Genomic DNA, 18,428 nt, shown 5'->3' on the forward strand with positions numbered 1-18,428 from the left:
CTATTTAATTTCTTTAGGCTTCAGTTTTTCCATCTGTGTAAAGCAGAGATATTGGTGTTCCTGTCTCCTATTATGAAGTAAAATGAGAGCTTGTGTATAGTAAATAATGCATGACATAGAGTAAATACATAATAAATATGAACTTTTAATATCATTTATCAATTAAAATTATGTATTGTGATCAAGTATTATTATGTATTCATTGTTATAGTGAAATATTCACATCCTCTGCATGCAACCAATGGGTCAGGGGCCAGGCAGATAGTGTAAGTGAGCAAAGAGGAAGGTGCCTAAGGCAGTAGGGAGTGGTGTGTTTCAGGAGAGAGCACACACTCCCTCTGATTCAGACAGATCCAGATATGGTTGCGAGGAGGAGAATGTGAGTTCAGTGATGCTAGATCTCAGATTTCTTCCGAGGTAAGCTGAAAATTCCCATTTTTATATGAAATATTCTGATTTTTTAAAGTGTCAGAAATCAGTTCTAGTGTTTACCTATCCTATTTCATTTTTATTAGTATCACAACCGAAATGAATCTGTCTTCCCAGCCATTGATCATCAGTTTGTGCTCTTAACTGAATTCTCCGAACCTCTTTAAGGGCAGGGTCAGAGCTTTCTGTCCTTGTGTCCCTAGTGTCTGTAGGTACCAGGTGTTGGGCAAGTGATGATCAGCGATGTAGTGGATGGTTTTAGGACCATTATCTTCTTTAATTGATGTGTTTTGATTTGACTCGCTCTACTTGTTATTGTTTTAAATCCAGTGCTTATTTTGGGCCTGAAGTTGAGCACTTTTTATGTGAACAAAGCAGTGGCTCCCAACTACCTTCTGCTAGAAATCTATTTCTGGTAGGAATTTGCTTAGATTTCTTGCATCCCACTGTGGGGTTGAACATTATTTCATTTCCTTCTTATTGGAATCCATACTGATACCTGCACTTAGTCAGGTAAGGCAACTCAGTAAACTTAAATGATTCTTTAAACCCACTTTGAGAAGCCAGAGTGAGAGGGAAGGAAGAAAAGGTAAGGGGGGAGGAGGGAGATCCTTCTCTAGAAACATTATTGGAGTTAATTTGTACAAAGATCATTTCCCGCCGTGGGCCACCCCTCTCCCCAGGGTGACAGAAGCATGTAGGTGGATTTTCCTTAAAAAGTTGATCTTATACTCATTTGAAGTGAATACATAATATAAATTAATAAAAATTATATTGGAGTCCTATAAAGGCATTACTACTTATTTTGAGGAGGAAGATAATGAATTAAAGTTCTGTTCAGTTTATTTCTGTTCAGTCACCATATATTGAGGGCTTATTTTTTGCAAAGCACAATGCTTGATCCTGGGGGGGTAAGGCACAAAGAAGAATAAGACAGGATCTCTGGTTTCAAGAATATACACAGGTATGATAAAACACATTTCCGCTAATTAATACGTAACCTCATTTTGAATTACTTGAGTCATGTTTTAAAGGGGATATCTACTTTCATAGGTATTTTTTGCAAAATCAATAATCAGCCTAACCAACCCATGATTTATCTTTTGAGTGTATGTGGATTCTTAAACACAAGTTTTGCCTATGTTTGCTTAAAGCAAATATTCCTTTAAGACTACTAAGTTACTGCAGAGAAAGGCTTTATTCTGGATGGCTCAGAATTTATAGATACAATAATAATAAAGCTTTTATGTTTCTCTTTACAGCACCCTTGAGAAATAGAGCAATATTGCTGTAGTCTCATTTTCCAAAGGGAAATACATAAGAGTCTGTCATCTGAATCCAAAGTGAGTTGTTTAATGAACAGGAGCTAGACTTGAGAACTTATAATTATTGCTCTAGGGCTCTTTCTATCAAGATAACTCAGTTTAATTTGGGGCAGGATTTATAGAAGATAATGGAGAACACCAATTATATGAGGTCAAGGCTGAAAAGGGATTATGTAATGACCAGTAAATGTGAGGTTAGTTATGTAGACTGATATTTTTAGCTTGCTAACAAGATATAGGAGATTACATTATCAAGAGCAGAATCCTCTAATTTAAAGAAAGTAATATTAAATTAAACAAAAATTTTAAACATCTATCTGAAATGTGGGTTGAATCTAAAATATCTTTCAAGGGGTGTTCGAAGTGTGCAGATTATCTTGTCTCAAGCTTTTAAATTTTCTCACGTATGTACCTTTTGAATATTGTTAAGGATAGAATGGAGGAAGTTTCTAATGATTATATTTACTATTATAGAGTTATTGGGAAGTTTGAACTTTAGTAAAATGTTTTGGAGAAATTTGTATAGATTAATATAGGAGGTTTTAAAAAATCACTGTGAGGAGATTTTGAAAAGAGAGAATTAAAGAAACAAATGTTTAAAGCAGAATATTTAATAGACAATAACATTTGAAATTTTATCTAATTTAAAAATGCACCCCAGATTACAGATGCTCTTATGAGTGTTTGAAATTTGGAATTTGAAAATGGTGTTTGAAAAGCCAATAAGCGCTCTCACTCAACTTATTGGACAAATGTAGATGATATGGTTGCTTTTGGAAGGCTCATTGTTTGGATTTCAGCTTCTGATGAAGACTCTGACAGACCCAACCATAGCGAAATGCCTAGATCTTGGGTGAAACACATGCTTTAGTACATTAATGAAATTGCAAGCAGTCAGAAAAATCTTCAAAGACTGTACTTTTTAGCTCAATCCATCCCAAAGTGAGCTGAAACCCAACAAGTGAGCTGTAAGGAGAAAACAAATTGGAAAGGTAAAGGCACTCTAGGACAGTAGTAATATTAGGAGTCTACATTTGGACTTGTAGCAAGAAGAGGGACCCAGATTGAAATTTCCACATTAAGTCTTTAGAAGGGGAATACAGTAGTTCCAGGTTTATATCACACCCTGACTCCCTACAAAACAGATGTAAATGCTCTCTGGAAAAGAGCATGCCCAATAGAGATGCATAGTTTACCCACAGATTAAAATCAGGCAAATAGGGTCTCATAATAAAAGGTCAATAAACTAACAAGAAAACAAACAGCCATGATTGAGAGTCAGCAGAAAAGTCAAACAGTTGATTGGCATCCTCTTTATCCAGGACCTTAGATACTAAAATGATCAGAGTGGAATATAAAATAACCATGGCATAAAAGGTTGAAGGAAAGAAAAGATGAAATCACAAAAATGAGCAAGTAATAAGAAACTAACAAAAATGACGCAGCAGATTTTTTAAAAGAACCAAATAGGGCTTCCCTCATGTCACAGTGGTTAAGAATCCGCCTGCCAATGCAGGGCACATGGGTTTGAGCCCTGGTCCGGGAAGATCCCACATGCCGCGGAGCAACTAAGCCCATGCACCACAACTACTGAAGCACGCGCTTGGCAATGAGAGAAGCCACAGCAACGAGAAGCCCGAGCACCACAACGAAGAGTAGCCCCCTCTCACCACAACTAGAGAAAGCCTGTGGGCAGCAACGAAGACCCAATGCAGCCAAATATGAAAAAAAAAGGAACCAAATAAAGCATTTAGAAATAAAAATAGAATTGTTGGGGAAAAACCTTTGATAATTAAATGGTTAAATATGCAATAAGAGAGAGTTAGTGAACAGGAAGATCAGTTTGAAGACATTATAGAGAGAGTAGCACCAAGAGACAGCAAGTGAGACAACAAGAAGGAAAAGAATAGAAAAAGTGGGAACAAATAAAGGAACAAATTCAAATATATCAATAATGACAGTAAATACAAGGGAACCAAATATGGTGTTAGCTCTGGGATTTTTATAGATGTCCTCTTTCAGATTGAGAAAGTTTCTGCCTTTTTCTAGTTGGCTGAAACTTTTTCGTTTTGTTTTGTTTTTTGGTCATTAATGGATATTGGATTTTGTCAAATGGTTTTTCCGAATCTGTGTTTTGGAATTGAGATGATGATATGGTTTTTCTGTTAATACGGTGAATTATACTAATTGATTTTTTTTTATTGTTGGCATGTAGTTGCTTTACACTATACTGATTGATTTTTTTTTTTTTTTTTTTTGGTACGCGGGCCTCTCACTGTTGTGGCCTCTCCCGTTGCGGAGCACAGGCTCCGGACGCGCAGGCTCAGCGGCCATGGCTCACGGGCCCAGCCGCTCCGCGGCATGTGGGATCTTCCCGGACCGGGGCACGAACCCGTGTCCCCTGCATCGGCAGGTGGACTCTCAACCACTGCGCCACCTGGGAAGCCCTGACCCATCATTTTATACACACTAGATTGAAAAGAAAAAGTTTGACAGTAGCAAAGGTTGGTGAGGATGTGGAGCTAAGGAAATCTATCTAGACATCATTTATCATGTTCAACACCTCTATTCCTTTTGACTGAGCGAGTCCACTTTTAGGAATATGCCTTAGAGAAACCAGTGAATAGATCCATTAGAGATCATATATGAATGTTCATAACAGTACTATGCATAACAGCAAAAAAATTGGCAACAACTAAATAACCCAAAAGTTTATTCACATGAAGCTAAATAAATGAATTGTGACATGCTTACAAAATGGAATACCATAAATTGGTGAAATTAACAAACCAGTGTTTTGTTAGATGTGTGAAACCTACAGTCATAATTTTGAGTGGAAAAAAAGTCCCAGAATATAACATTCAGTAATTTTTTCCCCATTACATGCTTCTAATTGAAGTATAGTTGATTTACAATGTTTCAGCTGTACAGCAAGGTGACTCATCATTCAGTAATTTTTTATGGTGTTCAGGGGAAGTAGGTGGTTAAGATGATAGAGGAGTATGCAAACAGATGCCACAGTAGTAATATTTCCAGTTCTTTAGCTGAATGATGAGTTCTCTGGAGGTGATTTCATTATTATGCTTAATAACAGAAATATTATATACATATTCTCTTGTATATATCTAATATTACATGATAAAAATGTAGAAGCACTTAGTTGGCAGAAATATTTAAGATTTAAGAAATGTAATGAAATTTAACATTGTAAGCTGCTGAATTTTTTGGTCATTATTTCAGTAGTTTCTGGGGTTTCTCAATCCCTTTCGATCTCAGGGAGCCATCTGCTGGAGAATTGCTTCATCTCCTCAAAACAAGTTTACTTTTTTTTTCTCTGGCCTTTAAGTTTTGCATCCGATTTGAAGCCAAAGTTAAAAATAAATCTGGAAAATTAAGGCAGTACCATCCCTAGTACTTCAGTCGCTCTTTATGTGTGAAACCATTTTGCTACAGTGGCTCTTGATTATATTGTATAGGGGTTCCCAGGAAAACACTTGCCAACAAGTGTTTCTTCTTTTAAAAGTCTGCCACTTGGATGTGTCACAGCCGTTCCATTTACAGGGGAAATGGGAGAAAGACTCATGCTTAGCCTCTTCCCAGAGAATTCACTCTCTTTCTTTTCATGGTATCTTTCCTCTTCTTCACGTGTCCTAATTTGTGTACCTTAGATTTAATTTTAAACTTGGTAAAGGAAAGAAAAAGAGAGGTTTGACCCTGAAACCTAATGAATAAATAGGCAAAGACAAGGATTCAAATTAATCATTGCTATTCTAAAGAGACAGAAAGTACAGGCAGGAGCCTGTTCTCCCTATAAGTCAAGGATAGAGAGGTCATGTTGGGGAACAAGTGTTACAGGTGGGGTCCTTCCTACTCATATTGTGGGGATGACGTATTCTCAACCAAGGGTTCCCCTTGGACTCATTAGCAATACTCTAGGAATGCTAGCTATGTCTCTATCTTCTGGAAATCTTAAAATGTCTAAACTGTGATAAAAATGGATTGAGAGAAACTGAGCATCTTTGGTGGGAACTGCCTATTAAATGGTAACTGGACTTTGTAGCAGAACCAGATTACTCGGGCCCAGACCACAGGGCAAGCTTTCTCCCATATCTTCTATTGATTTTGTTGGGAAGATCATGGCCCTGGTCCCGAACAAAATGAAAACTCTTGGTTTTGGTAACCTTAGGCAGAAACGTTTGCAGTAAATAAAGAAAACAGGCCTGACCTAGAGAGTCAAAATTTGGGGTTTAACAAACCCATTTGAGGCTCTGCTGTGATATTTGAGCACCCGAGGCAGTTATATTACCAGCGAAGTAGGCTGTAAGTAATACAGAGCTTATAAAACTTGCTCTCCTTAGCCAGCTGTGTACATTTGGAGAATAATGCCTGCAAAGCATTTTGACTTCCTCAGAAGAAAAGCCCCATGTAAGTACAAGGTACTGTTATGGGTTATGAAACAGCTGTGAAGAGATTCTGTCAGAGAGTGGCCAGACACATGAAATTGACTTAGAGATGATACTGTCTAGACATATATTTTTTTTCTTCCTGCCACTTGCAACAGGCCATTTCTCTGTTTGAGCTGTTGCCACACTACTTAATATGATCAAGCATCTCTTGGCCATGTGGCACGTAACTTGGCATCTCTATTTAATGGTTTACGGTTTTAATTTTAACTGTTTCAGTTCACCTCAAGCCCATCAATCAGAAATCAAACCATGTTCTAGACCCTGTTGCAGGCTGAGCTGCCTATGTCCAAACACCTGTGTATGTACTTTGGCTGACACCTAAGTCGGTTTTCTCACTATTGTTAGGTGTCAGAATTCTTGACATTGGACATGCCAGCCAGTGACTTGATCTTGGTAAGAGTACTACGGAAAAATCCGTTAACTCCACGGCAAGTAGCTTTAGTCATTGCCTGACTGTGCATCCTGAATTCAGTGGGATGCCTTGAGCAGATGCTGGTTCAGCACGAGTGACCAGGGGATTTTATGTAATCCGTGTCAGGTGTTTGGGAGTGAGAGCAGTGCGAAGTGGTGGGAGGATTTTGCCTCTCATGGGAGGTGGTTACTCGGAAACCATCATGACTGCCCCTTTGATTGCTGTTAGCATCAGCGTTATTGTTTGGTTTTATGAAGTAATCGGTGTCCAGTCAACCTGGGAAGAAGAAGCATCAGTTATGAGGATGCAATTTCCATTCCAGGGGACATGACTAGAAGAAACTTCTTAGGCTGAACTCTCTGAACCTTCCCTTCCTGGGTTGCAGTGTTCTTTAGGGATTCTCAGGACAAATATAACTTCAGTCTCTGATCACTGTTGCCAGATGTTGATATATGAGGTGTATCTGTTATAAATGGTAAACCAAGAGCATTTTTAAAGGTTCATTTTTTCTTTTTCTGTGCTATCTTTGTATGGAATAATTGTGCGTGTGTGTTTTATGTTTATGATCCACATGCTTATTTGGGATTCAGATAAATGAAAATAAAATTTGGGTTTATCTTAACCCCAAATTACAAAATTCAGAAAGCATTACCCTATAGCCTTTAACATATAACCTGGTAGTGTTATTTGAATGAGTTCTTCGTTTAGTTTCAGTTCTTTGAGTCGGGGATCCTGTTATTGTTTTTGGCACAGTTTTATTTGCTGAATGATTATTTCATGTGATTGTCCTTTATGTTCAGAGGTGTTCATAACATTATTATTTCTCTTAGATGCAACTATGGAAAGACTGGCTAAATACAGATGACTTTCTCTTTAGTTTTTATTAGTGGAAGAAGCATGCATACAACTCTGGGTTGTTTTGTACCTGTCCATTTGATATGTTGCCTTTGTGCTTGTCGCAAGATTACTCAGAGGAATGTGTTACTAATTGCTTATTAAATGCTATTGTGTGTTTCCGTAGATCCAGTTGTTAAAAACCTGGATCTAGCTCACTGACTGCTCATTCCTCCATCAATCCATTCATTCAACAAATACTGAGAGCTACAGACTGCCAGGCACTGGGTTAGTCACTGGTGATACAGCAGAGGACAAGATTGTCCTTCCTTTATCCAATAGTTTTTCACCTTTCTGGGCCAAGCTGCTGTAAAATACTTTATTTTGCTAATATTAGAAAGGTTATCATACCTGTTTTTGTTACTGATCTGTAATAGTAGTCAACATTCTACTGGAAATTGCAGCAGGGTACAGGTGACATTCTACTAAAGATGTTTAACAGCTACAAAATGGTTGTGGCCTGCTAAAAAATAAGAAAATTCCCTGGCAGAAAAAGATAATGAGGGGATAAAGCTAGACTAAAGGAGAACTCTCACTCCTGTAAGGCTTGTCTCCCTCCTATTTTCTCTGCACAGTTTCTGAAACTTCCTTTTTCTATAGCTGTCTCCCCAGGCTTGCTCAGGTATTAAAAGTGACAACTAGTAGACCTTATACAGTTCTTTGTGTTGAAGATCAGTGTTGCTGGGACAAGGAGAAGACTTTCCTCTTTCACCCCACACGTCAGACAGGGTCCTTCCTTTCCCTTTCTCAATATACAATTGAATAATTGTATATTACTCAATCATGTGTTTCTGGAGAGAGTATTCCTCAGTTTTATTGTCTGACTTGGAGTTAGACATCTCATGTCGGGCATTTCAGGGCAGGGAGGAGAAGGAAGGCTTTACCATGGGGGGTGAGTGTGGGAGAGATTGTGAGACATGAGGCACGTTGACCTGAGCAAGGTCCTCCAAATCCCATTGTGAAGGCAGCAAACATTTTGTTTGCGTAGACTTGCATAGATGCTGCCCTCTCCTCAGGATGCAAAAAGATGGAGGAAGATGACTTTTGAGGTCCCTTTCATTATTTTTATAGCTCTGTATTCCTCCCCTCAGCTTTACTGAGGTATAATTGACAAATTAAATTGTAAGATATTTAACGTGTACGCTGGTGAGTTGATATACACATACATTGTGAAAGGATTTCCACCATCAGATTAACACATTCATCATCTCACATATTTACCTTTTTTAGTTTTGGTGAGAACATTTAAATTCTATTCTAATGGCAAATTTCAATTGTACAATATGGTGTTTTCAGCTGTAGTCACCATGTTATACATTAGATCCTCAAACTTTATTCATCTTATAACTGAAAGTTTGTATCCTTTTGCCAACTTCTCCCTATTTCCACCTGTAACGGCAGACCCTGGCAATCACTTTTCTATTCTTTGTTTCTATGAGTTAGACTTTTCTTTTTTTTTTTTTGATTCCACATATAAGTGATACCATGTAGTATTTGTCTTTCTCTGTCTGATTTATTTCACTTAGCATAATGCCCTCCAGGTTCATCCATGTTGCGAATGACAGGATTTCTTTTTTTTTTTAAAGGCTGAATAATATTCCATTTATGTTATAATATACTTATATTATATTACACCTATTTATGGGTATAATATAAATTATATAATATGCATAATACATATAAATATTTATAAGTATATACCACATCTTTATCCATTCATCCATTGATGGCCACTTAGGTTGTTTCCATACCTTGGCTATTGTGAATAATGCTGCTGTGAATGTGGGGCTGCAGATGTTCCTTCAGGGCAATGACTTCATTTCCTTTAGATATGTACTCAGCAGTGGGATTGCTGGATCATGTAGTTAGCTCTATATTTTAAAGAGGAGGAACTAACTGAACACATTGAGGACCAAATAGAAGTTGTCCTTGGTGGTTGGTGGTGGTCAGAGCAAGGGTCCCCAACTCCAGGGCCATGGACCAGTACCAGTCGGAGGCCTGTTAGGAACTGGGCTGCACAGCAGGAGGTGAGCAGCGGGAGAGCCAGCCAAACTTCATCTGCCGCTCCCCATCGCTCCCCATAGCTCCCCATCGCTCCCCATCGCTCCCCATCGTTCCCCATAGCTCCCCATCGTTCCCCATAGCTCCCCATCGCTCCCCATAGCTGCCCATCACTCCCCATAGCTCCCCACCGCTTCCCATCGCTCCCCATCGCTCCCCATAGCTCCCCATCACTCCCCATCACTCGCATTACTGCCTGAACCATCTCCCCTCAACCCCCGCCGTCTGTGGAAATATTGTCTTCCACGAAAGCGGTCCCTGGTGCCAAAAAGGTTGGGGACCGCTGGGTCAGAGGACAATGGTTCAATGATGAGAGCTGGAAATCCATGGCTCGGAGCTCTGGCTTCGCCTTTGCGGTTCTTAGGGGATCAGTATCATATTGTCACAATTATTCCATCTAGTACAACCCTCTTAGGTTTGTGGAGAGGAAACATAACTAAAAGTGATTTATAACATTTTAAAAATAATAAAGTGTTCTTTTTAGCCTATGACAAATTTCTGTCTATAGGAGGAAGGTCAGCAAAATTGTCAAATAGTCTTGATGATCCTTGATAGTTTTCTCCATAATCTGACCCTGTTACTTTTTCTCTATCCACCATCCAGCTTTATGGAGATTTTATTGACATATAACATATGTAAGTTTAAGGTGATGATTTGATACACACACATACATACACACACGGTAATCATTTTGCTATATATATATATATATATATATATATATTGCACTTTGCAATATATATATATATATATTGCAAAATGATTACCACAGTAAGGTTAGTTAACACTTCCATCCCCTCACATAATTACCATTTTTTTTGGTATGGTGATAACATTTAAGATCTCCTGTCTTAATAACTTTCAAGTATATGATACTGTGTTGTTAATCATAGTCACCATGCTGTACATGAGATGCCCAGACACAATCAACTGCTTCTTCCTCCCCCCTCCCCAACTGAGCTCTCCTAGCAAAACTTGACCCTGGTTAAACGTCTCTGCCTACTCTACCCCTCCACCCATTCCTGCACCCAAGCAGCTGAATGTGGCTGAAGAAAAACACACAATCATCTTAACACGCCTTACTCTAAATTTATGACATCATATCTTATGTGGACTCATAGGATGGCCTGGCAGTCCTACCTCATTTTCCCCAAGAATTCACTCACAGGCTCTTCAAGATGACTATTCCACACTTTTTCCTGTTGCCTCAAACCACCACCATTTCTCTTCTCCTTTCCAGTTTTTTATTTGACTAAGAAAAGAAATATGATAACTTTCACGTATTCCCACCACCAAATCTACCCGCCCGCCGGCACCTGTGCCTGCTACGGCGGAGGATGTAGTTGAGCAGGCCGTGCACTGGGCCCCCTCACCTCTCTGTAATAGCAAAGAAGCCAACCTTATATGGTGGCCACTACGTGCCAGGCTTAGTTCTAAGCACCTGGTGTATTAACTAATGTAATCCTTACAACAGCCCTGTGAGGTAGGACTCATACCAGTTTTACAGTGAGAGAGCTGAGGCACACCAAAATTCAGTAACTTTCCCCAAATCACGCAGCCATAATAAGTTGGTGTGGCTCCAGGGTCCATGTGTGTAACCTCTCCATTATACCTCATCTCTTGGGACATTCCTCCAGCCGCTCTCCCCTCTCTCCTGCGTCATCAATTTCCCCCTCTCTACCAGATCTTACTCATCAATTACAAGCAAATTCTAGTAGCTCCTATTTTAAGAACCTACCCTTGACCCCATATCTCCTTCCAGCTACCCCCTAATGTCCCTGTTCTCTTTTTCAAATTTCTCATGTTTTCTCTATTTGCTGTGTCTACTTCCATTTTCCTAATTTCTTTGGAAGCATTTCAGTCTGACTTTTGTCCCTACCATTCCAAGGAAACAAGTTTTGTCAAGGTCACTAATGACTTCCCAAATGTCAAAGCCAGAGTCTCGGTTTGCTACTCAGTCCTTCAATCTTAGTTTTTCTGCCACCTGTGGTCATTTTTCTGTCTCCTTTGCTGGATCTCCCTCTGCTGGCCAACCTCTAAATGTTCGATTGTCCAGGGCTTGGGCTGGACCACTTCGCTTTCATCCACTCTCATTCTCTTGGTGATCTCAGCCAGTGCCAAGGCTTTAAATATAATTTATAGGTCGATGATTCCTAGGTTTTTATTTCTAGCTTTGACCTTCCTTAGACTTCCAACATTTCCATTTGTATGTCATAGGCACAAGCCACCACACAATTAATATATCTCAAATAAAATTCTTGATTTTGCTTTTTATTCTTTCGTTCCTATTTTCAGTAAAGTGGGGTCTTCCTCCCACATCGCACATTGTAATTATCAGCGAGGCTCTGTCTTCAAATTACATCCCAGATTTGACCACTGCTCTCCCTTTCCCCTGGGTTTTGAAATAGCCTCCTATAGGGTCTCCCTGCTTTGTCTCTTGCTCTGATGTAGCCTATACTCTGCCCTACAGCAGAGTCATTCTGTATAAATATATGTTAGATGTGGCCCCTGCCTACCCCTTCCCCCTCATTTCCTGTATTCTCTCTGTCCCTCCTGCCCCCCAGCCCAGTCTTCTTTGCCATTCTTAGAACACAGCAAGCAGACATCTGCCTCAAGGTTTTGGTCTCGCTGTTCCCCCTGTTCTCCTCTGCTTGGAATGCTTAATGACCTAAATGAAACAGGAGAATTCATTATTTTGTTATGATCTCTGTTCAAACTTTACCTTATCAGAAAAACTTTCCTTGATCTCTCCATCTATAATAGTAGTACCGGGCATTTTCTATCTTCTTGCTGGTTTTAATCAGAGTGTAATGTATTGTATATCTATTTGTATATCTCTTTGTTTGCTGTACATCTCCTGAGGGACATATCAGCTCCATCAAGGCAGAGACATCATTGCTCTATCCCTAGTGCCTGGAACTAGGTGTTTGATAAATATTTGTTGAATTTTTGGAACAGTGACAGGTATTAAGGCCCACAAAGTTAAAGGATATATAAGAATGAGAAAGATTAGAGGTAATATTTTTTTAAGTTAAGAAAACCTGTAAATGATAGATGAAAAGGGATATATGTGGAGAAAATTGTCTGGAAGAGGAAAAGGAAAGTCTCAGAATTCTTGGGTGGCTTTACACCTCCCTCTCCTCTTTACCATCTAAAGAGCGTTCCCTGTTGCAGTCACCACTGTGTTCAGAGCCAACGGGGAGACCAAGGAAAAGGCCTTCAGTGGATTTTGTGGGCCCTTGTCTGGGGCTTCAGAGGTGCCTTCAGGATGTGGGTGGGGGCTCAAAGTATTCCTAGAAAATTAAAATTAATGAAATAAAATGAAATTGGGGGCCTTATGTTTCCTAATCCAACACTTTTTGAAGCGTCACAGATGACACGCTGTGAATTTAACTCTTATGATGATGGTAATGATAATGATTTTTTTCATGTGTTGCTTTTCTGACTGTCCTTGATCAATATTTCATTTCCCAGTCCCCTTTAGAATTGTATGGAGAACGTTGATGTAATGGTTTCCCGTCTCTTGGGTCACTCCTCTGTAACGAGCACAGATACAGGTGTGGATTTATGGACCTCTCACTTAACACTGTTGTGAGTTCTACTCACTAATGTGGAAGAAGAACAGAAAGAAAACTGTGCCAACATAATAATTCTCTTGTTTAGTATTATGAGATAGAAAGAGATTGGAACACTCCTTTTAAATTCTGTTAGTGTTTCAGTGTGCTTTCTAACAGATAAATCTTTAATGATCTCCAGAAAACAGGAAGAGGATGTTTCCTACCCTTGTAAGTACAAATATGGCTTTAACAAAAATCCGTATTACCTGAACTTTGACTCCCAGTAAACATGATGCGTGATAATCATCTGACGCAGCTGTGGTTTTGAAAGTTTAAAATGTGAGAATACGGTGGGCATGTAATCCCGCAAAGCCCATGTTGCTCAACTTTAGCTATACAATTTGTGTGAAAAGGCCAATCATGATTGTTTTGTAGTGTTTGGGTCATTTCAAAAGATTCATTTGTATGCACTCACTGTATTTCTTCATGTTCCCTTTGCTTTCTTCTTGCCTAGAGGGAGAAGAAGATGAGGATGAAGAAGATGAGGAGGATAAAGATGCAGACTCCCTGGATGAGACCTTGGCTGGTGACACTGAGCTGCCTGGGTTTACTCTCCCTGGCATCACGTCTCAGGAACCTGGCTTAGAGCAGGGAAACGTGGTCTCTTTGGAGGGAGCCACCTACCAGGTGCCGGACACCATCGAGTGGGAACAGCAGAGTCAGGGCCTGGGTAAGAGTCATGTGTGCTTCTTTCCCTCCCATCTCCCCTCATTTTAGTTTTCTTAGGTGACAGCTTTCCTTCATTGGCATAGATTATGGAACAAAATGGATCTTCTGTTTATGGGTGTTTCAGCTGGGAAAAGGTTCTCAGTTCTTTCTTCACTATGTTTATATTTATGCTCTTCAATACTCAGGCTCCAGACAGTCTCCATCTGCCCACGAAGAGCACAGTTACCTAATTTTTGGAAGGAATTCCATCTTTCCTTCCCAGCTGGAGGACAGCTGTCGGCTTTGGGAGGACTTCCAAAATGGGAGGAATTGTGTGTAACCAGTCAGCTGCACAAGCAGCGTGAACGGACTGGAGTCGGAAAACAAATGGATTTTGTCATCCTCTGTCCTTTTAGAATTTCCTCCCTGGGGAAATCCTTCCTTCACTTCTGGGTGAGCTTGCAGCCGTCCCATGACTTTTCTGCTTGTTCTCGTGGTTGCATTTCATCATCAAATACAATCTTGTTTCAGCAGTTAGTGTCCAGACAGCTCCAAGCTTACTCTCTCTTGTGCCTGGCCTGGATGTTCGATGAGAGTCTCCGCGGATGCAGGCTGACCCCAACTCTGACACTCTCTTCCTGTCAGCAGGGACGTTCCTCTGTCTGTCTCCTCTTACTTTTTTCTGGAGAGAGGCTATTATGCTCTGGGTGATTCTTTGAGGCCTCACTCTCTTGACTTGAGGGGAAGTGACCTCTTCTCCAAAGAAATCTCCTCCCTGAAACTCTTTTAGTTTTTAAAAGGCCCATTTATACCTTAAGTACAGCAGAAGTTAGATTTAAGGGTCATATAACCAGCGTTTGGAGTATTTCATTGAAAATTGGGATGTTGGTCTTCGACTTCGCTCTGGAATATCATACTAGTGTATCCTGGTGCCTCGGTTGAAACTTCCAATTCAGAATCTTATTACATATGATTTCTTAAATATTGTTCTCCTCTCCTCCCATGAACACTCTTTCAGATTAGTGATGAGGAAGGGTAAGTGCATTAAAATGAGTATGGAGTGGGAAAGTTGCATCATCTGTTTATCACACGATCGTGTAGTTTAAAACAAGCTCTCTCGCTTTTTTCAAAGCTCAGACTGAAGTTGGTAAACCTTTAAAAGTTTGCAGTCAAAGGGGGAATCCTTTCCCTAATCTCTAAAACTAAGGAAACATGCATAAGGATCTTTAATGTCATCTTCTCTTCCATTATAGAATTCTTTCACGAGCTGTCCTTTAGATTTGGTTAATTAATTTATCCAAAAAATGGAAAACCTACTACGTTCCTTTGCAAGGCATTGGAAACACAGAGAAGAACAAGGCAGTGCCTTTTATTGATCAGAGCAGAGCCCACTCGTAAAGGCTTCAGTGCAGGGTGGATGAATTCTATAATAAAAGTAGAGTTATAGGAGGCCAGAGCAGAAATGTAGAAGGGGGCCATTTAGAGTAGCTTGGAGAGTTCAGAGCTGTCACTTGAAGGATATATAAATAGGAGATAGCTTGCAGGAGAAAGAGGTCAAAGACAGAACATACACAGAGGCATTGGAGGGATGAAAGAGCATGGCATAATACAGATGGGTTGGCAAAGAACGTTGTAAGTGGGTAAAAAGAAGCTCTAGGAGATACAACAGCAGACAAGGCTGGAAAGGTAAGGTAAACAAGGATGCATCACGAAGAGCGGTGACTGCCAAGAGGCTTTCCCTTGTCCTTTATGAAAACCATTCTAGTGATAGTGCAGTGGAGGAACAGGGGAGGAGCGCGAGACTGGGGAGAGAGAAAGGCCGCTTATGAGACCAATGAAATGTCCATGTGAGGAACGAAGGCGTGAACTAAGGCAGAGGAAGTGGGATGAAGAAAAAGGAGCCAACCTGAGAGCTTTTCGTCACGGGTACTAACTGATTTGGGGGGATGAAGAAAAATAGAGAGTTGAGGATGATTTCTAGGTTTTTAGCCTGGGCGAACAGGTGGAGCGTGATATCTCTGATGAAGAGAGAGAATAGAGAGAGTGACGTGAACTTGGCGTATTGGGGAGATGATGAGCTAGTTCCGGGCACATTGAATACGAGGAGCCTGTGGGGTGTCCAGGATGGACTTCGATTTTGAGTCTTGAATTCAGGGAAGAAGTCTGTGACTGAGAAATTATTCTGGGATTATCACCCTCTAGGTTGGCATAAAGGTTGTAGTTGAAAGGTACCTGGGATTTCCTGTGGAATATGCTTATGGTAAGCAGAGGAAGTGATAAAGGATGGACTTCCACTGGACAGGCAGAAGGTATCATACATGTGCATACAACGCTGTATTTACTAAATTATTTCCTGAACAAATCCGGCATGTAATTGAGCAGTAATTACTTTAAAAACATATCAAATGAGGGCTTCCCTGGTGGTGCAGTGGTTGAGAGTCCGCCTGCCGTGCAGGACACACGGGTTTGTGCCCCGGTCCGGGAAGATCCCACGTGCCGCGGAGCGGCTGGGCCCGTGAGCCATGGCCGCTGAGCCTGCGCGTCCGGAGCCTGTGCTCCGCAACGGGAGAGGCCACAACAGTGAGAGGCCCGTGTACCGCAAAAAAAAACCCCGAAAAACAAAAAAAACATATCAAATGAAACTGCTAAAAGCTTATAAATATATCAAAATATTATCAAAATATTATAAAACAAACACAAACACTGGCCTGGGAACATGTGAATAAATATTTAGTCTGAAATGCACCTGTTCTACATGAGCTGGTTGAGGTCAATAAAATAAAATACAAAATACCAATGTAACTTATTATAGAGGTTAAACACAAAGACAAAAATCTACACATCAAGTGACTCCTCAGGTAGTGGATTTATAATATGGAAGGATCATGGATCATGGACAGTTGGACAGTCTTTTAAGTATGGGTTGGGTGAATATTTAGGGACTGTACCCCTTTACTAGAGAGAGGGTTGCTTTTGTACAGAGGTACTCTATGGAGGCCATATGACATCTATTCCTGGATTGTGGTCCAGGAAGCCAATTTTCCCCACTTAGGAAGTTGGCTTACCATTTATGATAATTATAAGCAATTGGAGAGGCTATGAATCTTAGAAAAATCTGTAGCGGTTACGATTCAAGGGTAACATGATCATTTGGGCTCTAGCCTTTTTCAACACAAATTTACCATTGAAGAAGAGTCAAATTTTAAAAAAATTGACTTTATTGAGGTATAAATTATATACGATAAACTGCACTCAGAGTATGCAATTCGATGAGTCTTGACAGTTGTCAAGAGGGAGGCTACACTCATGTGGCCTCCATCTCACTGAAAATGCAGAGTATTTCCATCACTTCCCTTTTGTCCCCCCAGTGATTCCTCATGCCCTTTGCAGTCTGTCTCTCGCTCAGTCCCCAATCCCTGGTAACTACCGATCTACTCATATTACTACAGATTAGAGTGCATTTTCTAGAATTTTATATAAGCGGAATCGTATAATATATACCTTTATGTACCTGGCTTCTCTCACTTAGCAAAATGATTTTGAGATTCAACCATGTTGTGGGCTGTATCAGTAATTTGTTCCCTTTTTATAGCTGGGTAGTATTCAATAGTATGGATATACCACATTTTGTTTATCTAGTCACCTGTTGATGAACAGTTTTTGGCTAATAGCAGTTACATTTTAAGGTGTGTAGGGTATGAGGCACAGGACAAATAGCCCTACTGTCCCCCTGTCCTGCCTCCTGATTCCAGCCTCCATGCATGGCTAAGGTTTCTTAAATTAGTGATACCAATTTAGTGATTTGCTATGCTTTTTAAAGTGATTTCCCCAAGTCCTGAATTTTTATTTCATATCAGATTTTTCCTTTTAATAAAACTTACCATTTTCCTGGTTGTCTCCTACCTTTTACTTTCACTTCTTTTCCTGATATCTTCAGTTTGCCAACATGTTTTTAGCATTGTCGTTTTCGTGGGAACCAAAATAAGGAACAAATCTTTCAAGCCCTTCCTTTTTTTCCACTGTGGGAAGACTGGGTTGGAGTAGTAGTGTCCGGGTCTAGGATTTTATTAGCTCACCAACTTTTTCTTGGAGGGACAGGAGTATTTCCTAGTAACTCAAAATAAGTGACAACTTCTGGATCAATGTTCATTGATACAGTTTCCTAAATGTTCTCAGGTCACGTGCAATAGAGGGAAACCTCCCCTATTTGTGATGGATTTTGTGGTACCAAGAATAACGGCTCTTGCTGATATGATTAGGTTAAGGATCTTGGGAGGGAGAGGTTATCCTGGATTTTCTGCAAAGGCCCAGTGTGATCACGAGTGTCCTTATAAGTGAGAAGTATCAAGTCAGAGTCAGAGAAGGAGATGTGATGACAGAAGCAGAGGTCAGAGTGATGTGGCCATGAGCAAGGAATTCTGGCAGCTTCCAAAGCTGGAAAAGGCAAGGAGATGGATTCTCCCCTTGAGCCTCTAGAAGGAACACAACCCAGCTGACACCTTGATTTTTAGTCCCTCAAGACCCATTTTAGACTTTTAACCTCCAGAACTGTAAGGTAATAAATTTGTGTTGTTTT

At 40.2% G+C, this 18,428-nt stretch overlaps 1 protein-coding gene across 2 annotated transcripts in view; it reads left to right on the forward strand.

Moving 5' to 3' along the window:
• ARMH4 (armadillo like helical domain containing 4) overlaps positions 1-18,428 on the forward strand; it is a 138,832-nt gene that overhangs the window by 33,310 nt on the left and 87,094 nt on the right. For both annotated transcript variants that reach the window (XM_060003430.1, XM_060003431.1), the window contains exon 5: positions 13,659-13,874. In XM_060003430.1, coding sequence (XP_059859413.1) covers positions 13,659-13,874 — 216 coding nt within the window. The remainder of the gene's footprint in view (positions 1-13,658; positions 13,875-18,428) is intronic.

The sequence above is a fragment of the Delphinus delphis genome, chromosome 2 (assembly GCF_949987515.2).
Source record: "Delphinus delphis chromosome 2, mDelDel1.2, whole genome shotgun sequence".
Taxonomy (NCBI): Eukaryota; Metazoa; Chordata; class Mammalia; order Artiodactyla; family Delphinidae; genus Delphinus; species Delphinus delphis.